This window comes from Coturnix japonica, chromosome 5, assembly GCF_054131305.1.
Source record: "Coturnix japonica strain WE chromosome 5, WE-NBRP24, whole genome shotgun sequence".
Lineage (NCBI taxonomy): Eukaryota > Metazoa > Chordata > Aves > Galliformes > Phasianidae > Coturnix > Coturnix japonica.
This window is the reverse complement of record NC_140667.1, coordinates 24,464,153-24,486,494: the sequence shown is the minus strand read 5'-3', so window position 1 is coordinate 24,486,494 and position 22,342 is coordinate 24,464,153. Positions and strand designations below refer to the sequence as shown.

The window sequence follows — 22,342 nt, the reverse complement described above, 5'->3', positions numbered from 1 at the left end:
TTTGAGATTAAAGACAACTATATTCCCAATAGTTCCCTATCAGCTGACTGAGAATTCAGTATTAAGACTTGATTTAAAGATAAATCCTTCAGTGAAACCACTAATGAGCTTTATGATCTACATAAGCACAGCTGCTATTTTTGGCTAGCTACCTATAACCCTCTCAGAACATGGGGACTTTTGCCTATTCCCACAGTAACAATTACATTAAATTCTGTGCATTTACTCTCTATTTATAATAGTGTAAAGAAAAGCAGGATGTGTCTCTTTCTGTATGCATACACACAACGTCATTTCTAGAAGTTTAATTTTACCAGTTCGCTGAGTGCTCCAAGGAAGTATTTAAAGAGCAAATCATGCTTATTTCCTATCAGATGAAATTAAAAGACATCTCAGCAGGAGGCTAACCCAGGTCTAACACATTGGAAAATATAAATTATAAAACTTCTGCTGATTATAGAGAGTGCGGAAATAGCATCACTAGTTTAGATTTAAAGAAGATAAAAGCAGAATCTAATATTTTCCAGAGAAAGTAGTCTTTATTCTAGCAGTGAATCTGACATGGTAACTGAGCTGAAACAGTCTTCATAATAATGGCTGTTATTGCATAAGTATGGGCAGAAATTTATATCCCAACAGCCATGGGCTTTTATTTACCTTTGAAGTGGAGAAATACTGGAGAAATCCTGAAACTTTTTACTGAATTGATTTAATAGCTACATGATTTTTTTCTTAACAAATACTTTTATTTTTTTCTCCACACAGTTTGCTTTGCCAGTTCATTTGACAAATTTTGCATTAAAAATCAAATACATCCTGTAATGTCATAGCTGCACTCTAAGATATTAATGAGTTTATTTTAAGGAAAAGACAAGCAGAAATAATTACTAAGCAATGAACAAGCAGGTTTGTTTTTTTTACTATGTTGAGGGTCTGTCTTGCTCTTGTGCAAAATTACTCAGAATATAGGGTTTTATTTAGAGTTTTTTAACATGTGCTTTAATTTACCTAATTGAAAATAGTGCCAATCTGCTTATAACAACTCTGACTTTTGTTCTGCCTGTTTCCCACGTGCGGGGCCGTTTCAGCACCGCGGACAGCGTCACGGCCATAGCGCGGCCCAGCCCTGCCCCGCGGGGAGCCGTGCTCAGAGCCGGGCAGGATTGATGCTTCTACAGGGTTATGTTAGTTACTGCTTTCTCTGGAGCAGGTATCTCCTGTTCTGTTTCACCTTCGAGTCCAAAAAGCTAATTCTATCAGTACTGCCTCTGAAAAGTGTCTGAGAAGACGCTTAAAAAGTCAAGCAATGACAGCATTGTAGCCTGAATGATGCTGCAAATAAACACCTGTTGGTACTGTGTAACCAGCAAACAGCCCACTGCATTAAAGGTTGCAAGAAGAGCATAAAAAAACACCTGTGAACACGACGAAAAACAAACAAACAAACAAAAAATGTCTGGAATATTTTCTTCCTGTACTCAAAGTATTTACCTTACGTTTGTACCACTTTGCAAAGCTGCATGGTGACCATACAGAAAGCAAAGAAAAAAAATCACATGAAGTTCTTTACAATGGGACAGCTGTCAACCTGAAGCTTGATCTTTGGTTTCAGTTCTATCTATCTATGAATCTGTTTGTCTATTTTCAGTTGGGAAGATTAACTATTAATTATTAACTATTAATTAGTTACCCTTTTTACTAACTACAGTCTAATTAATTTTCTTCTGTACATTTGTTGGAGGAATAATGAAGCTAGTTTCACTTAAAATGCTATTGAAGTACTTACCAAAAGGCTTGAGAATTTGCCTCACGAGGACAAAAGCACCTTCAGAACTGACAATGCTGGGCTGAAAAGATATAGGAAAACTGAAATTAAGTTTCTGGGGTTTTGTTTGTGGGTATTGGTTTTCATTTTAAGAACTGCACTTCCCTCACAAGTGGTTTTTGGCCATTTTCATTAAAACCTTCTGTCTTTGATACACATCTATGTGGATTGCTGAAAAGCAATGTTATCTGCAGCTTTTATCACGTAAATACAACAGATGAATTTTAGCTGAGATGAATAATAAAGATTGAGCTGCACTTCACAGACAGAATGCCTAATGGCAGGTTGAACCTCTGCACATAACTGTGTAATGCCTTATTTTCCATATGACCATGGGAAGATCATATGAAGGTCATAAAATATATTCCAAGAGAGTGAATGGAAAAATTTCTTTGTGAACCAATGGCAGAGATAAAGCACACAAAACTAAATGCATTTGCAAACACGGGGAACTGAAAAACACTGAATCATAATGTCAAAGCTCAATGAGAAAGCTGGAAAGTTAAATTCATAATGCCATAGTTTCCTAACAAGTTGCAAGGAAAGAGAGAAACGTGGGCAATCCTCAGATCCATTAGAGAGGGATGTTTGTAGCAAACAGATGACAAAAGTACTGGGCTAAGAAAACAACTTGCTTGAAACTGAATTCTTGTTCCAGTTAAGGAGGGAGGGGATCAGAGGGAGAGAAGCAGGAGAGAAAGAACAGACACGAGATGCTTGAGATTCAAGACTTCAGGTTAAAACGAAAGGATTGAAACAAACAAGACAGCACGTACCTCTTGTTTCCGAGTATTTCACTCTTGCCTGGCACACACTTCACCACCAGATGGCCCCATAGTAATCAGTTAGTAGCGTCAAAGACCTACAGGCGCTTGGATCTGTTAAATTTCCAAGGCTGCGCCAAAACGAAGGTCTCCAAAAGCCCAGCCATGTGCATCTGAAGTTTGAACAGCTCCAGGTTCAAGTTTGGATTAGAATCCAGGTCTCATGTCCTGCAACCTTTGGATGTAGGACCATGGTTCAGCCTTAACAACATGAAAAGATTAACAATGATAAGAAATTCACAGTACAAAAAGGAATATAATCTGGGACAAACCTGAGTTCACTCTTTCAATCCATGCAATGCTCCTAAGTTCACAGGACTGGAAACAGCTTAGGGTACCTTGCTTAAGGAGAGGTGGAGACTGCCTGTAACTGCAGATAGTCCAGTTGGAGCAGGAAAAATGAAAAATCTGTGAAACACAGCCAGGGTGCTAAGCCTGAGAAAAGGGGCCTGATGAGCTGCTGAAAAACAGCTTTGTCAGGCAGCTGAAGGCAGAAATAGGTGGGAGGGTCAGGAGATAAAATCAGGAACTTAGCAGGGAATATTGGTACCATGAGCCAGCAAAGGAGAGCTAACAAATTCTGGCACAGATGGACTCCTGGGATCCTGATTCACTGTAATTTTAATCAGTATGCTGAGATCACTTGTTTTCCTGTAAAAATAATTCTTATTAGAAGCAGCACTGTAACTGTACACCTGCGTATATTCAACACCCAAAACTTCCAAGAGGGCCTCCTTCAATTTCAGGCACTTCAATCAGACAAATTAGCCATCTATTTTGATTTAGTTTGCCTTAATTTATGTAAGCTACATAGCATTAATGCTATTTTAATCATACAGCATGATCTGGTATATAATTCTGGAAAGGAGATAAGAAATGTCATGATAAGGACAAGAAATCTGGAGACTGTAGAGATTACATCTTTTGACACATTAGCATTCTGAAGTTGGAAGCAGTCCCCTCCCAGCTGTGAGCTGTTTCACTTGAACAATGACTTGCACTTGGTTTTCCCCTTGGTCAGAGGTCATTCAGTGTAGCTGCAAGAACCTGAAGTTTGATTGCTCACGCTGCTCACCTGTAGATATCTTTTATTCTGCTGGCAGCAGCACTGCTTTGGGAAGTTCTCAGAACAAGAAACCACCAATCATTGGCTGCCTGTTATTTTAAGATGCATTTAAAACTGTATGAAAAATTAAGACTATTAAAGGACAGAATTGCTGATAATATATATATATTATATATATATATAAATTGGAGGAAATGTCTGTTTAAGGAAATAACTGGTGGCATGTTCTCTGCTGTAGATGTACATCAGTCAACCATGGGATCTCTTATACCTTCACAAAGGCTTGAAGGAAAGCAGCATTTGACTTCGCATGAATTTTTGCTTCTCTTCCTTTCCCACCTTAGCTTCATATTTTATCCAAACTGGAATGTCTATCAGTACTTCCTAATTCTTTGAACTCTTCTCAAAATCCTGTGAGACAACCTTATATTAATCTACTGAAGCAGTCAAATGGCTTTTTATTTATTGTTGACAAATGGTTTGTAGCTATGTTAATTTGATGGAACAGCCCCAAGCATTGTGGTCTTTCTTTAAAAACAGATGTTGTTGAGAAGGATGAACAAATAGATGAACGTGTTAACTCACTACCGTTTATTACAGTAATTAGATATAAAGCATAGCAACAGTTATATCATGAACAAATATAATGACAAATCAGAAGATGAATTATAGCAACCTTCAACCCCTTCTAATCTACTCTGAGATCTAAGCCCCTCTCCCCTCCATGCTGCCTCTATCCCTGTTCCCATCTGCACACACCCAGCTTCTTCCCAGGAAAACAACACCCAGAGTTAGAGCTGAAATGAAAGGAGTTCCCCAGACCTTCTTCTCCTGCAAAGGTGGGTGGGAGCCAGTTCAGCTTGGAGCCTCTATTCTGGATAGCACACTTAGAGGGAGGAGAGTGCAAGAAATTTCTCTACCAGGTCATCGGGAGTTGTCTTCATTCCAAGGTCATCATCGTCTTCTCCTTTTCACCATTAAGTGTACAGGTGTCTTGAAGTTCTTGCAGGCTGATTGCGGGATTATGTCTGAAGCCTCATTATTATCCATTATTTTCCAGCAGTTAACTATCATCCTCCTTTTGTTAGTGTTGATAATACACAACTGTTCTTGTACACTGCTTCCTCCTAGAACATCTGAAGTTGTATGGGCATTCTTGAATCCCCCACAATTGTTGTTGTTGAGATCCACACCAGCTAGACATAATTACAGCAGCCAGTAGTTCCTGGAAATTTACTGCCATACAGTTTGAATACAGTTTGAATATAGGTAAATGCTAAATCAAAGTCCGTCATGAATAGCTATAGAGGTTTTTCTGCATCAATAGCCCCCAGTTACTGACTAGTATTTGGTGACAAATGAATTACCCATCCATTTTCTGTCACCACTGTAACAAACGTGAAAGAGGAAATAAGAATAGAAAGCCACCCATGCATAACAGCAAGAAACTGGTGGGGAGTGTTAACACTAAAGTACTGACAAACACCTTCATCAGTATCATTTCTTCAGACATTTCCTAGGCTGGCTGGTGGTGGCAGAAAAATTGAAGTACCTGTTCTGAAGCTTATGGCTCTGGAAGGAATTATCATGCTGAAGGAAGTTATCAAGCAAATCTTAATTTCCCTCTTTTTCCTCCTCACAATCTGGCAAAAGATAGGAGTAGTACATACATAGCAGGAGATGGCACTAAATCTGATCCAGGAAAGAAAAAGGCCACATCCTTTTGCACAGACTTAACTTCAGTGGGAATCTTTTCCAGCTTCCTCTGCCTCAGCACAAATAAAGTATTAATTGTAATAAATTAAATTTAAAACAAACAAACAAACAAACATGCAAAGCACAGGCTTTCCAGAGAGGCGAGAATGTTGGGGGATAGTAGGACTGTATGGATACCAAATATGGTGATCCAGAGCCACGAATCACTCTGAAGAGAATCAAAAGATTTTTATTTTTTAAGGTTGTCTTGCTGAGTTTGCTTAGGTTTCTTGCTTTGGATCCTTTCTATATCAAAGGATCCAGTGCAATCAAATTATCTTGTCCTTTTCTGTGTAATAAACTGTGAGCCATTGGATTGAGGACTAGCCTGGCCAGTCTTTCTTTGAAGATACAGCTGGTAGGAAATAACTCCATTTGACAGTGAGATTTAAGAGATTTTAAGTTTGCTCCTGAAATCAACATCCCCTAAAGGCTGCATTAATGGAAAGTTTCTGAAAATTGTTACAATTGACATGATAGTAAATCATTTTCAGTGAGACTAGGTTTCCAAAAAACAGGGCAAAAGTACTTAACAAATCTCCCTGATCTAAAACCAAAGCTACCTAAGAGCAGAAGAGATGGATTATGTTTTAAATGGCTTCTCACACGTTTCATTGTTTCCCTCACCATAACCTTGCAGTTAATTTGCATTCATCTTTCTGTGAGGTAAGAAAGCAACAGGAAATATATTACCTTCACCTAAGTATCACACTCAGGTAAGTCTCCAAGGCTCAGGGTCTCCAGCAGGCACAGCTGTGAAAAGCCTGAACAGTGTTACTTGTGTTGACTAGTTGCTAAGTTCTTTTGAAGAATTGGTCAGAGCCACATTTCCACTATGAGTTCAGATCCTGCACTGCCTCCATTGAACAGTCTAGAAAGTACCTCTGGTTTCTTCTCAAAGGAAGATATTTTTTAGACTTTCCTCTTAGATCAGATCATCCCTGTCCACAAAGGCAGTAAAAAGAATCAGAAGACTCTGAAGACACATTAGGGAAGCCCTAGCTGGACTGCTGCTGACTATGCTGCTTGATGGAAGAGGCTTGTATGTTAAGAGCACTACCAGAAGGGAATATAGTCAGGTATTAAGTTCTCTGTAACACAGCTCCAGATATCTAAAGTTATTTGCTTCTTTCCTACAGGATGCACATTTGAGGCTTTTTATAGACAGAGTGGTTTAACACTAAAATATTCGATCTATTGCTTTATCTTTTTCTTAAAAAAATATATAAAAATCATTTTAATTAAAAAAATCTGTAAAACACTAATTGTGAAAAACAACATTTTTCACCCTTTTCTCCTACCAACAGACTAAAAATCTATGTTTTACAAGTAGTCTTCGTGAAGCAAACATATCTATATGATCATCAGAAAGAAAAAAAAAATCATATAGGTGAAACACTGTACTGCAAATCAGGGCAGGGATTTGTTATAAGAGTGCTTAGAACGAATAAAACCATGTCTCTAAACACCACTAAAATCTCTTCAGCAGTCATATACCTATCAAGCACCTGTAAGAACGAGTTCAGCTCATTTTGTATGAAATAAATTTTTCACCATTTAAGCTGCATTAATGTTTCAGAGAAAATAGTCCTCATATTTCAAAGTATAGTTGAACAAGAGAAAATCCATTTGATATAATTTTTTAATCTTCTCAATTTGTTCTGAGCTCAATTGTCTGAGGTACTCCAAGGTGATGTCTCCATTAGTTCGTTTCTCTGAGCTGTATCTCTTCAAGCTGGGGTACCGCAGGCTCCCTGGTGCACCAATTGCCTTTAGAACTTGCTCGGAATCTAACCCTAGAGTTTCATACTTGCCCAGAATATCATAGTGAATGTTGCAAGGATCACAGAGCAGAAACATGGGTTTCCAGTGAATGTCAAGAGAATTTGGTGGTACTGCTGTAATGAAGCTGACAAACTCCTGGAAACTCACTTTTTCAGTGGAATTTTTGCTTTTCCTGAACATTGCCTTAATCCGATTAGCAACAGTGGCACTGTAATATGGCTCAAAATGCAGCAGCTTGTCTCTGTAAGCTGATACCAGCCGTTCCAATGGGTGTCTGGTGAACATCACATTGGTGTAACTGTTTAGGAATTCCTCTTGTTCGCCAGGAGGGTAAGCACTCAGCCTTTTGATCAGCGAGGTCCGATGAATGTGGTCATGCTGAATTTCAGAGGCTTCCACATTCAAGCCTTCTTGGAGAATAAAAATAGTTCTCTTCCAGTTGGAGCAGCCTACCTTGGGCACCTCACAGTAGGTAAATTTATGTTTGTGCTCCACAAAAATCTGGCTTGCAACATGAGAATCCAATTTACTTTCTAATTTAATGAGGTTGTTCTTCTGGCAGACGGAAGCCAGGGTGTTTCTGCGATCACGTTGAACTGTTAGCCAATCTTCAGTGTGGTCAGGAAAAAAACCTGCAACAAAGGAAGAAGTTTAAACTGCTAGTCTGAAATACACAAATCCTTTTCTTTGCTTAATTATCTAAGAATTATCTACGTCTATCTCCCTGCATACATAAACAAAAAAGGATGTTAATATCAATCTTTTCTTTATTGTCATCTGACTCCACTACAGCAAGAATGCAAGAAACTACCCGGCTTAGTGAAAAGTTAATTAAAATGAAAACTGTCAGCGTGCTAGCTATATTACCCTAAGGAGGATGGGAGTTTAAACACTTCTAATACCAAACATCTTCTCTGTAGGTATCTTCTCATACATTACTAAGACCACTATCAGAGTGACAGCAGCTTTTCTTACTTGGGCTTCACAATTACTTTCTAACACATTTGGGAAGGGTAGACTTGCTTCTAGAAACTGTTATGCTGGTAATTTATTACTCACCCAATAGATTTTTTTGTCTGCTAAAGAAAAGCCCAAAAAGAAATATCCCAAAAATTAAATTTGGGAGAAGGAAAATTAATGTCTTCGGATTCATAGTATTTTCACAGGAAGGAAGACGAAGGTACCTCTAAACTGGAAATCTGCCCTTTTGTCAACAAGGAAACATAATACAGGTTAGATTTTGTGCAACAGAAACAAAAATGACATAATTTCTTACAGTTTAGTTGAGCAACATGAACAAATACACAGTCACATATATTAACTATTTACTAGTGTCTACCTTAAACTGTTAGAATATTTATGCAAATGCATGCAGCATTTTTACACAGTAAGGCATTTACCTAATGTTTTGGCATTTTCTTGGCTGCAAAAGACCATTGTTAGACTACAAGAAAACACAGAATTTTATCTTCAACTTTTAACATTTTCTCAAATCTGTATCAATTCTCCCTTCACCATGTGATCTATTGAGTTAGAATCATAGAATCACTCAGGTCAGAAAAGGCCTCTTAGATCATCTAGTCCAACTGGGCACCTGTCCCCACTAAACCACATCCCTTAGCTGGTTTCTTGAACACCTCCAGGGATGGCAACTCAATCACCTCCCTGGGCAACCTGTTCATTCTTCCAGAGAAGAATCATTTCCTAATATTCAACATGTGCACATACACAAATGTATGAGAGTTGCGTTAGAAGTAATGCCTCTTGTTTTATTATTCCGGCCCACAGTACCAGAGGTGGATGTTGGTGCTATGGCAGTAGAGTTTGAACCTTGCCACCAACATTCCATTGCATTTTGTTGCTGAGTGACAGATGGCACCAGAGGGGCAGTCTGACAAAATGACGTCTCATATACAATTGCATATGAAGAAAAGATGTGGAATAGATTTCTTCCATGTGGAAAAAAACCTGCACCCATTGACATTCATTGATGCTTGCAGACTATTTACGGAGATCAAACAGCGAATGTTAGCACAGTGAGGTAGTGGGTGGTACATTTCAGCAGTGGTGACAGTGATGTGAAAGACAAGCCACATTCCAGATGGCCAAGTAGATTTTTCTGAGTGGCATGCAGGCTCTTGTTCATCGCTGGTAAAAATGCATTCCTAACAGTGGTGACTACATTGAAAAACAGCATTTTGTAGCTGAGAATTTGCTCTAACAAATAGTATTACTGTGGTTCTTCGTATTTGTTACAGTTTCCACGGAAATAAGTAGAAGGCATTACTTTCAGAGCAACCTATGTATTTTTAAACAATATGCACATCTATGTGTTCATATATACACAAATATATGTACAGTTCAGAAACAGATTAATAATAGTTACACTGGCATACTATTTGCTCCAAGTAAACTAACCAGGTGGGCTGATAAGGATATAAAGTCTCCAGGTGATAAACTTGCATAGGTGTGTCTCAAGCTAACTTTTTGGCAAAGGCAGACCTTGGCCACAGCTGAGCACATGGGTGATCTTCTGCACTGGACGATAAGTGGGACTTTTCAGATTAAAAGAACGAAAAGGCAACAGTACTTACGTGTGTTCGTGACAAATTTGAAGCCACAAGTGAAGAAAGGTATCAGTAGGGCCAGTCACTGGAAGGCAGGGAAAATCTCTGCAAACAGATAACATTCTCAGCAGCTATGTTGCTTTTTCTACTTACACCTCGCTAATCCCTTTGAAACGACAAATGCAAATACGTGCTTACCTGTATATGCACAGGTATACAACAGGTGAGGAGAGCATGATGCACAAAAAATGAACAGGAAAAAGCACGCTTTGCTGGACACAGTTCTGAGTATGCCCTTTGATCACTACAGCCTCCCCATTCCAACTGATGTTATAGATGAACACAGGGAAGGGAGAGCAAAGTAACATGAGTCTCTGCAGGTAGGCTTCCCTTTTCCATGGAGAATCATTAGTGGATTAGAACATTTCAGCAGGCTGCAAACAGCCAAGGGCTCACTGCATGAAGAATAATCTGATCTGTCTCCATGTGGGGTCAGACAAAATTCAAGTCATATTTCTAAGAACATTCTTCAAATTTTTCTTGATATCCAGCAGCTTTGGGCCGTGACCACTGTCCTGGGGAGCCTGTTCCATGCCCACCACCCTCTGGCAAAGAACGTTGCACATGCACATAACTAAGTCTCTTCTCTGCTGTTGTCATATCAGACTCTTATTACTGTACCAGGTTTCTTTCTGACCTCAGCAACTGCAATGCAACGTTACTCAGTGCTATCATTAAGCTGCTTGTTATTTTCATTACATCACCATTTTATGCCTACTAACTTCTCCTTTTCCATTTCATCTCCCTGTCTTGTCTTCCAAGACTTTTCTTGTCATTTCTCATGCAGAATTAAAAGCAAACTTTACCTTCTCATCAGTCATACCACTAGCCCCTTCCACCATTAACCACCGCCAATAAACAGTTTCTGCTGTTTCCCCTGTTGCCTTCCTTCTCTAGAAGTTGTTTCTGAAGCATTTACAAATTGAGTGTATTTTTTACTTAAATTCACTCCTTAAAATCCTCCTTTTCTGGGATGCCAACACCACTCAGGCTGCCAGTATGCTAAAACTGTCACCAACCACCACATAAAAGAGCAAGCAAAAAGAAAAGCCAGTTTGGGGATGAAAAGAAACAAAGCAAGGAAGAATAAAAGAGGACACAGAAAAAAGCAGCAGAGTCCAACAGAAAAAATCCCAGAGTCAGGGAGCTGCACCGTGAGGATGTGTGGAAGAAGTGGGAAACAAACACTATGCAGCCTGCTCAAAAGATGCTATGGGGAAAGGAGGCTGAGAAAGGGGGCAGAAAAGACACAATGAGTAATTCTGTGAAGAACAAATGTTAAAGAAGATACTGTCAAGGAACAATGAAGGACAGATTTTCCCATAGGAATGGGCATCTGGGAGCCAGGTGCAATAACAACACAGCCAGCATGGCAGGGCACCACCAGCCTGAACCCATCCCCACTGCTTCTGAACACCAAAGACCTGGAGTTGGTGGCCAGGTTCAGCCAGTATGATCATCAGGAAAGGCCATGGTGACAAGGTGCTAAGGGTGGGGCTGGTTGGGCCAGGCCTATGGCAAGCAGGTCTGTGGGGAGCTGGAGCCCAGCCCTTCTGTGGCCTTGATGGGGCTGGGGCTGATAGTCATCAGCTGATGGCCCAGAGGTTGCAAATCTGGCCCTGGGCACAGTAGAGAGAATGCTGGGGGTGTGCAAGGTTAGTCAGGAACTTGTTTGTACTCTCAGGGCCTGGCAGACCATGTGAGAACAAGATTTACATCTTCTGCTTGGATACCTGGTAATGGCTGTTGACCTTGGATGATTGGTGTGCCCACTCTTTTAAAGAAATAACAACTTCTCATGAAACAGCCTGACTCGACAGAACTGTGTGTATTCATTTGTCCTTCCTTCTACACAAATCCAGGCCTACTTTTCCTTTCCTTTTTGCTCTCTTCTGTATTTCAGGATAAGCCATTCAGCAGAAAGGCTGGTGTTTACATCATACACTATGGCACTTGAAGTATCAAGAAGCTGGGCAACTGTAGGATTAAAGGAAATCACAGACAGTACAAGATTAAAATATCTTCTGGTTTTAGGCATCACAATCTTGAAACTAAAGACCTGACATTTCAGAGTATCTAACATTATAGTACACTCTAAGTTCAAAGTACTCTTGCCGATTCAGCTACAGATATGCTAATAATGCCTGCAAATATGGCTCCAGAGCCTGCTTGTGTACCCAGAAAATGGAGAACAAACGACCACTCAGAGTCTGAAAACCTGGATGCCTCAAATCACATGAGAATATTCTAGCAAATAATTCAAACTCATCATAAAAATTCTTTCCTGATTCACAGCAAAACGTCCCCCTTTTTCCCTTTCGCTGTAGACAGGGGGAAACCTACTGCACAGCCCTGGAGCATCCCAAGAGCACATCACCTATGAACTGAATACCAAATTGAGCATAACATGTTTCTTTAAACAGCAACCACAACAATAACAAAAACTCTGGAAAACTATTGAAAAAATGTCTTAATGCAGCATAATAACACCATGCACAAAAATCACTGTCAGTGATGAATAATTTATCAACCTTGATCAGTTCTGCGGTATAATAGATAGATAGAATAATGACAGAATAACCAGTAGTGCAGCAGGTAATCTTCTGATCAAACCTGGGGCTAGCAATGATGAGACCCATATGACTAAGAAGGTGAGATTCAAGCATGCTGGATGTCATTCCTGTCACTGATGGAGAGCGGTCCCTAGCACAGCTTCCACCTGCTTCCCTCACCCTCTCCATCCACACGACCTGCTCAGATTCTTCCAATTCTGGTACCCCCTGCTTGCACTCCACTCCCCAGTAGCTCTCCAGCACTGTCTTTCCCTCCTGCTGGACAAGTATTTGTGCAGGCACAAATTGTCCCTTAGTCCCAGCCCAGGTGGGCCCCCCTTGAAGTCCCAATCTCCAGTCCTAAAGCTTTTAACCCAGTCTCAGCAAATCCTTACCTCATATCCAAAAGGCTTCCTCATATCATTTCCTGTCAGTTTGCAAATCCTGGTTTCCAGCTTCTCAGATGCCCATCAGGTCTCACCCTGATGTCTGTATGTTCAGCTTTCCCCATGCATGAGCAAGGACTTTGCTTGCTCTAACTGCCAAACTCCTCCCTTAATTTCCTTAGTCGATTTTACACACCCCTCAAACACAACATTTCTGAGCCCAGCAATTCAGATTTGTCTCTCCTTCCTCTTCCAAGCCTCCTACACAGCCTCACCGCTTCTCACTTCTGAGCTCTGTACTCGGCACATCCCATGCTGTTCTTTAGCTTTCCTAACAAATTTAGTATCTCCCCAACTAAAATGACACATTTTCTTTTCCATTCCCTCCCACACCAATTTTCTCACTACCTTTCAAGGCAGTTTCTTTCCACTGATTTCATTCTATGAATCTGTTCTGCCAGTTATCCTCAGCACTTTCCAAAAACATCTCGCTCATGCTTGCCCTGCTATTTAAATTGGGTGGCTTACTTCTCAGTTTACTTCTCTGTGCCACCTCAACCCAGCAGAGGTTTCACTGAGAATATACAAGAGGAATCTCCTTAACCTCATTTTTAAATGCTTTTTCCAACATCAGCAACGTACCTGAAATTCTCAGAGGAAAGGTTACCAGAACCACTTGATGTGACAAAAAAGATCAATTTCCAAAACACCCTTTATAAAAAGGCTGTAAGCAATTTTTGCTGAAAGGCTTTTAAAAAAATAATACCCAGAGGCAGATTTCCAGCATGGAAAATTGTTTGAACACTTGAAATTTGACAAAAATCCTATGCAACTGTAAATGGTATTGAAATGAGAAGAGTCAAGATGCGCGTTATCCTTAGCAAAGCCAGAAAATGAATGAAAGCCTTTCTCTCAGACACCAGAATCCCTGCAGCATCCAATTTTAGCTGTGTAGTCAACTTCCCTGTTCTTGGCAGAGATAAAAGAATGAAAAATAGGCAGTTAAAACCCCTCTGTAGGTGTACTTCATCATGGTATGATTTCAAACGCTAAACAACGTCCCAACTTGTTTACTGAGATTCCATGGTAATTTCTATATGCATAAATTAAAAAGTGATTAGAAAGTAACATGACAACAAACCAACAATCCAATATTGCGAACCAATGTGATAACCTCAGTGGAAATTACCACCGCTTGGAGGAATGAAAAAATAGAACAAGACTCAGAGAAAGAGAAAGCAGGTCAAAGAAACACACTGTTTTACGTTACCCCTGGGTCTGCAAAGAAAAGGGAGAAAAGTTTAAATATTCTTCTTACCTGAACTTCAGGCCAGGCAAGGTGTTTCTGTATCCACACAGACGCGTTCCAGGGGAAGGACCTGAAACACTCTGCATATGTATTTATCCTCTTTTTGACTGAATACACAGCTAAAAGACGTGACTGTTTCCTTCAGTAGGTGATCATCTCAATTTGTATATTACTAAGCAGTGTGCTGTGTTTGTCTCTGTGTGTAACAAACTGCATTTAACCACCCCCCTTGTATGGTCTACAGCAGCTTTCAGAGCCTGCCAAGCGCTTCAAAAGCAGCTTGCCAAGAGGCTGCCTGCTAAGCAACTGAGAGGGAGGATAGTTGGGAACATGAGGGTAAAGGTGATCTGGTTGAGAACAACTGTGGTGTGATAATGCGTGTTACTTTTAGATAAAGAAAAAGAGGAACAGCAATTCAAACCAATGACTCCGTGCAAGTAGATTGTAATAAACCCTGGCACACGGCAGGTAATTTCTCATAGGAAACATAGCTAAGGCAGAAGGAATTCAGTAGAGTTGGCAGTTGCTTAAAGAATTGATGTTTAGGGTACAAGGACAAACAATTCCACACAGTAAGAGGATAGGAAGTATGGTCAGAGACCAACTTGGCTGAGCAACATGGTCTTCAATGACCTGAAACACAAGAAGGAAATGTACAGAAAGTGAAAGCCAGATCAGACTGCTAAGGATAAGAAAGAAAGAACAGCATAAGATAATGAAAAAGGTCAGAAAGGATAAAGTACAAATTTAACTACTAAAAGCAACAGATATAAGGGATAGCTATATGACAAATCTGTAATAGAAAAGAAAAAAAGCCACAAAACAGTTTATGTAGAAGGCACACCAATGGAGAGAGCACAGGGAAGAGCAAAGAAAATCGGGCAGAGGTCTAGAAAAAAGGTTCCCCCCCAAACAAACAACAACAAGAAAAAGACAAAATTGGGAATTTTGGGAATTGAGGTTCCTAAGTCTGAAGAACAGAAAGCCAAGCGAACACACGATAATACTCATCTATATCAGCTATCTGCAAAGAGGCAAGGATTGAACTGTTTTCATCTGTAGTGGATATAAGCAAAAGGCTTAAAAAACAACAGCATGAAAGTTTACATTACGTATCAAGAAAATCCATTACAAATGACGATAATGAAATATCTAATTTCTAGGTACAACTGATCCTCTCCTAGAGATTCAAAATGCAAGAGCCCTCTTAAGCTCTTTTCCAATAAGCATTTTTGCAAGCCTGTGGTTCACAGTAGAAGTTGTGTACTTTAGAAGTCCTATCTAACCTCTCTAGAAAAGATAAATTTATCAAAGTTTTCATGCTAGATCATACCGAGCCAAATTGTTTTGATACAGTGACTGAAACAGCAGCACTACTGCCCAGATAGCACAATGCCACCTAATTATTTTTCCTACAATATATAATATATCCCCTCAGCTCTTTTCCTGGAGCCTCCTAATGGAGTCTGAGGACACACAGCTCCTTTGCCTCAGGAGACACTTATTATGATGAGACACGAAAGGGTGCAATACTAAGGGAAGTGAGATGTGGGGAGGAAATGTGGAGACGTACTTTGTTAGAGGGCTGCAGAATCAAATCGCCGCCTCATCATCTCTGGCATCATTCATGCCTTTCTTCATATAAATCAAAATCCATGTTCATGTGATCTTAATTAATTATCCTCACTGGGTAGGAAAGATTAATCTCCTGCCCATCCTCTAATGGTCCGTGTATAGATGTGCTTGGCCAAAGAACATCGTATCGATGTCCATCAGAAAGAAAGTCTGAGGGGTGCATGTTGTACTGATTGACAACAGGAGTTCCCAGGATCTGTGCCACCATTGCCAGCAAAATCTCAGTGTTACTATCGCTTTTGCAATGTGCTTATGTCAACAGTTTCAAGTGATTTTATACAGAAAAATACGGTCTCCTGAAGCAGTTTTATGCTTGCAAAAAGTTACTTTGTTGTCATTTCAGAAAATATTAGAAAGATTAAAATCCATTTGACGTCACTTTCCGACCTTTCAAATTTCTACTGAATACTGAAAATACAAGATGCTTCGGTTCTGTGAGTTACAGCTTTTAAGATCAGTGTAACATAGCCCGGCGTGAAGCTCATGCTCACCTAATACATAACATACATATAACACTCCCAGAGTCACAGAACGTAAATTTTTACACAAAATTCCTCACCTTACGATTCTTTTCCAGGAAAATTTAAACTTTTCTGAATGAAAGTTCTGGTCAGGCCAATGTATTTCACCTGAGCATAGACTTTTCAACTAACCACACCCATCTAGACTCAACATGGGCTATCAGTGCCTGATCTCCCCAAGTAAATGCCATCATAGCTGCACCTCTGAGTCCCTCTTCTAGTGAAGATAAGGTGTAAGAAAATATAAGTTTGATATAAATACAATTAAAAGTCCCAAAATCCAAGTTCTAGCACACGAAAAAACAGTTATCATTAGGACAAAGTTTTGCTTCTTATCGAACAAAAGAGGTCACTGATATTTTCAGATTAGATAGATATCCTGAGACACTGAAACTGTTTCACAATATTAGTACTCTCATAAGGAAGTTGTCCTGTTTTATCAGTATTCCGTATCATGACATCACATGGCAGGCTGTTAGTTAGCATTCTTCCACATGCAGTGACTTTCATAGCACCATTTTCCAGGGCACATTTTGCTTCAGCTGGTTAGAACGATGAGAAGCGTTAACTTTAACCATTCTTATTAATAGCTACAATATTTAAAACTAAATAATAAATAACATAAGCAACAGCTTTCCTACAACTTCTATTCCTCCAAAAAGAAAATAAGCAATAGCAGTGACTAGCTAGCTTTAGGACCACTGATTAAAGAGTCACCAGGGTTGGGAAAGACCTTGAAGATCATCCAGTCCAACCATCCACCTATTACCAATATTTCTCACTAAACTGTGTCCCTCAGTGCCACACCTAAATGTTCCCTGAACACTTCCAGGGATGGTGACTCCACCACTGCCTCGGGCAGCCCATTCCAGTGCCTGACTGCTCTCTTGGAAAAGAGGTAGTTCCTAACATCCAACCTGAATCTCCCTAGGTACAACTTGAGGCCATTCCCAACTAGTTACATGGGAGAAGAGGCCGACTCCCAACTCACCACAACCTCCCCTCAGATAGTAGTAGAGAGTGAATGTTACCCTGTAAAACTATCTACATGAAGTCCTGCATTAATACCCTCTGGAAAGGCCAACCAGTCAATAGACTAAATAAATAAAATGTGTTTTTTCTCCTATCTAAGTATAATCATCACTTCTGAAATTAACACTTCACTGATGTTTCTGCATCTGAAGAGACCTGCTGAAAAGTCAACTGCCTTTGACATCACCAATCCTAAAGTAAGAACTGAGTATCTCTTAAGACACAGATACAGAACACAGATGCTCTGATTTTCTTGTTAAACACCCAGAAGGGGAATAAAGTCATATTCTACAAATACAGGGGAAAAAAAAAGAAGACAAATACCTCTATATTTTCTGCCTCTGAAGCTGCGTGTTTGGATACAGCTTTTACAGCTCTGGCTCCAGTTTGCTTTCCGTTTACTCAGTAGTGTAGCATGTATAAAAAGAAGGTGTAACCGTTGAATGCTACATGTTCAGCACAGCCCCTTCAGCCCTAACAAAGACGTGAATAGATAATGGGCCAGTCCTACCGACAGCACTCTGCGGAGTGACTGCTTGTGTTGTGAGGAGCTGAAGGGATGCAGTAACCTGGCCTTTCTGAGCCTGTCCCAACATCTGCTGACACTAATGCAACATCTCTCACTGAGCTAATGAAAGCCTGAGGTCTGACACGGGACACAGCAACTCCCTGCAGTTCCAGAGGCTTTGCTGGGACACATCTTTTCATTCCTTTTATACCCATCTTTTACTTCAGAACTGAGACTGTCAACAGTGAAGCTTAGTTCCTAAGTTTGAAAACCAGACACTGTGTGGTGAGACCCTGACTGACCTGTATCACTGGTACTCGTCTATCCAAAAAGGACAACACCCACAGCAGAACCCTCGTGTCTTCTGTTCCTTTAGCACTGAACCAACACAATTTCTATTAAAAAACACTGTGATTGTTAATAATTGCTAACTTAACGATTGAGTAAACAGTACAAAACTGTCTTAATAATTGATATTTGATTTTTCTTGTGAGAACAGCACTCGTTGACTCCTGTCTGTTTAAACAGAAAGGAAAAAGTGCCACAGCACAAGTTCACTGCAAATCACTTCCCATTACGTTTCTCTGTTGCATGTTTTTTACTTAACCTCTAACTGGTAATCAATAGGTTATTTCCAGAAAAGCAGACAACATTGATTAAAATATTGTTGGTTTGTTTTTGTTTGTTTTACATTATAGAACCTGTCTTCAACTCTTCTGTGTCAACTCACCATCACTCTTGTATCCTTCTCTAGTAAAGAAGATACGTGAATTTTTCCCAGCCTGAATTTGCCCAAACTCAGTCACCAGCCCTAGAGCCATGATAAACGTTTATCCAGCTATACGAACAAGTTTCTATCATCAACCTTTGGTCCACGAAGTGAGACAAAGACAGGAATAGAAACAAGTCAATAAAGGCTTGGATGACCTTGAAATGCACTCACTGAAAACAGAGCTCAGGTATATCACAGAATCATAGGGGTTGGAAGGGACCTCCAGAGATCGTTGAGTCCAACCCCCCTGCCAAAGCAGGTTCCCTACACCACGTCACACAGGTAGGCGTCCAGGCGGGTCTTGAATATCTCTAGAGAAGGAGACTCCACAACCCCCCTGGGCAGCCTGTTGCAGTGCTCTGTCACCCTCACAGTAAAGAAGTTCTTGCACACATTCATGCAGAACTTCCTATGCTCCAGTTTCTGACTGTTTCCCCTTGTCCTGTCTCCACACACTGCTGAAAAGAGTCTGGCCTCGCAACTTTGCCCCCCACACCATAGATATTTATAGACCTGGATCAGGTCCCCTCTCAGCCTTCTTTTCTCAAGGCTAAACAGACCCAGTTCAGTTAGCCTTTCTTCACTAGGGAGACGTTCCAGGCCCTTCACCATCTTTGTGGTGGATCTTCAAATATGCTTTGGAAATATAGAAATTCTATTTTTAATTGCAAAATGTATTAAGCAAAAATCAAACTTACATACTTTCAATCTCAACAGTAAAATCTGGGTGGGAAAATTCCAAACAACTAAAACTGTTTCAAAGGAAAACACTGCGCAACTTTAGAAGTAAGAACATCTGTATACAATGCCCTTTACCTTCATATGTGGATAAACATCACCATACATACTCATGCTGTAGTTCAAAGCATAGTATCAGTTACACACTAACTGGTTTATTATTTATCCCAAATAAACCAATAAAAACAAGTGCTATATACTTCAAATCAAATATTTGTAAGTGCAGGTGTGTCTCAAGCAAACACTCGGTAGGGAGAAAGCTTGGTCACAGTCAAACATAGGGTGATCTTCAGCACCTGATCCAGGGATAAGATTTTCTATGTCAAATAATGAAATTACAATAATTCCTGTATGTGCTACTGATAGGTTTGAGTGCTGTGGCAAACAGTTGAAATGATAGGGTTGCTGAAAGGCTGGAAAGATCTCTGGAAACAGATAGCTGCATTATCGACTTCACCTGTTCTCCACATCATCTCTATTAATCCCTGAACGGTGGTTGTTTCACCATCCACCTTTTCCTTAATTCAAAGCTATTTATATTTGATTACTTAAATAATGAATACCAAATAGTTTGTTCTGAGCTATGATCAAACTCCAGTGGTATTAAAAAAAAAAACCTACTGATGTTTGGATTTGGGGCATTTTTTCCCCCTTCTCTTGACAGGGCAGAAGAAGGGAAGTAACTTACACTTGAAAGACAAGAAAAAGCAAATAGATTCATTAAAGAATATCAGAAAACTGAAATAATATATGAAGAGAAGCTCCCACAGTACTTCAGAGTCCAAGATACCTAACTGATAAAAAAAATCCTGCTCATAATTAAGATACTCACCCTTCATACATCAGCTATCACCACTCCCTCTTCTCAGGTCTTGATAAAATCAGCCTTAACCTGCTGTAAGTATAAATTCAACAGTCTTCCCCATCCCATCTGCTCTGTGCCTCTTCTCTCCATTTCACACTTCAATCACACCAAACATCCACTGCACGTTGTTGCTCTGAAGACATCACCCGTCTTTACTCTTTATTCATCAAAAGTGCAGCACCCTCAGCTGCAAGAATTTCAGAGTGACTATATACGAAAGGCTCTCTGGAAGTCCAGGCAAATTAAAGCCGCAGAATTTCTTTTAACTAGATAAATTCTCTTATCAAAAATACCAGATCAGTACAGCGTGATCTACCTCTAGAAAACGTGTGTTCCTTTTTCCTTTTGGCTCACCTTACTTCCTTTTGCACGCTGTTGAATCAGACTAATGGCCCCATTGTTGGTTAGGTCATTTTTACTGCTGCTCCTGACTCTTCTTTATTACAGGTACACTGTCTGCTAGAAGAGTAACTGATGATAGTTCTGTGAACAGGATCAGTCCTGAACGGGATCAGCAATCAACTGATAACAGCAGAATTTCATACTTTTTTTCAAAAGAACATTGCAAAATATTCTTGATGCCACTGTATTAGAATTTTTTTCCCCCTCAAAGATGTGTACAAAAACTCATTGATGAAAGGGATCGTACATTTTAGGGTAGCCACCGGACAGGCAGAGCAAGAAACAGAGCCATGCACACAGCAGGAAGTATGCATCACATAAACTTAATCATTTGCTAAGGTTTGCTTTCTTTTCAGAGATAAGTTCAGGAACAGTAACGTTTTAAGCAGCTACAAGCCTAAATCTGTACAAACTAAGACAACTTGATCAAATCTCAGTTTGACTCCTTTTTCTGTAATCACCTGCATGAGACCATTCAGTCACAGAATCACGGAATGACCCGGGTTGGAAGAGACCTCAAGAATCATGTAGTTCCAGCCCCCCTGCCTGGCAGGGCCACCAAACATACACCTTTACTAGATCAGGTTGCCCAGGGCCCCGTCCAACCTGGTCTTGAACACCTCCAAGGACGGGGCATCCACAACCTCCCTGGGCAACGAAAGCCTTTGTTACATATTCCACATTGCTGTAAGAATTTTTCATGCCAACTTGAAATGGAGACACAACATTTGTCCTTGAAGCTTTTTTGCTAGTTTTGTAGCCCTGTACCCACATTTAAATAATGCATACGGATGCACATTCCAATTATTTTCTATACAACTCAATAACACCTTTTGACATTTCCAAATGGAGAATTGTACGTTTTCTTTATCCATATACTCTCTTATGGTGACAGGGCATAAGAAACATCCTATGGATAAAAGATCTTCTACAGAAAAACGACAACATTTCTATTTCCTTATTCTGTCGGCTGAACTCTGAAGTTCGGTGGCCTTTCATTTTGAATTGCGGAAGAAGCTAATGAGAACGTAAGAAATCCAAGATATGATTCAGAGGGCTGGATTACCTCTCCTATGAGGAAAGGTTGACTGTGCTGGAGATCTCTGAGGAGATCTCATTGCAACCTTCCAGTGCTTGAAGGGAGCTTACAAACAGGAGGGGGACTGACTTTTACATGGTTAGGTGGTGACAGGATAATTTCAGAGTTATTGAATCTAAGAAGCAGCTCTTCCCCTGATTTTTTTCTGGCTGCGTTCACTCTGCGCCATCATTCTGGAGCCAATACTGGGACATTTTTTGATACATCAGAATAGAAGGCTTCTTTTTGCCCTGCTATCACACCTGTTGCACTGCGAACCTCGTGGCAAGGCACGTTCAGGAAGGGATTGCACCTAATGAAGTCTTACCAATAACCCTAATACACAAGGAAAATAGCGCACCCATTCTATGTAGGTTGCTCCAAAAGTAATACCTCCTATTTACTTCCATGGAAACTACAACATATACAAAGAGCACGACAATGCTAGTTGATAGAGCAAATTCTCAGCTACAAAACATAATCATGGCCATCAGTTATGCATTTTCACCAGCAATGAACAAGAACTTACATGCTATGCTTGCAAAAATCAGCACACTCCTGACCACCTGCACCTGCTCCCACAATAGAAGACAGTTTGTTTTTTTTTTTTCCCAGAGGAAACCGCTCAGAAAGTCCCTGTGTTCTCCTCAGTGTCAGCACTG

The 22,342-nt window shown here is 40.1% G+C and overlaps 1 protein-coding gene across 3 annotated transcripts; it reads right to left on the bottom strand.

The window, feature by feature from the left end:
• Positions 1-4,767: 4,767 nt before the first annotated feature.
• On the bottom strand, positions 4,768-14,354 carry LOC107314731 (carbohydrate sulfotransferase 9-like). Of its 3 annotated transcripts, none has more exons than XM_015864261.3 (4): positions 14,139-14,354; positions 9,850-9,927; positions 8,315-8,459; positions 4,768-7,887 (listed from the first exon to the last, which is right to left on the bottom strand). In XM_015864261.3, the coding sequence occupies exons 3-4, from the start codon at positions 8,406-8,408 to the stop codon at positions 7,046-7,048; spliced, it is 936 nt and encodes a 311-aa protein (XP_015719747.2). In that variant the 5' UTR covers positions 8,409-8,459; positions 9,850-9,927; positions 14,139-14,354; the 3' UTR covers positions 4,768-7,045. The 3 variants fall into 3 exon arrangements, with proteins under 3 accessions (XP_015719747.2, XP_015719745.2, XP_015719746.2); XM_015864259.3 differs by lacking the exon at positions 14,139-14,354 and adding an exon at positions 12,830-12,959; XM_015864260.3 differs by lacking the exon at positions 14,139-14,354 and adding an exon at positions 10,021-10,646.
• Positions 14,355-22,342: the final 7,988 nt, after the last annotated feature.

Excerpts from the sequence above, each read along its gene's own strand:
- LOC107314731 (XM_015864261.3), bottom strand. The coding sequence starts at position 8,408 with ATGAATCCGAAGACATTAATTTTCCTTCTCCCAAATTTAATTTTTGGG. Across the intron at positions 7,888-8,314 it reads CAGACAAAAAAATCTATTGG|GTTTTTTTCCTGACCACACT; the intron begins GTGAGTAATAAA and ends CCTTTGTTGCAG.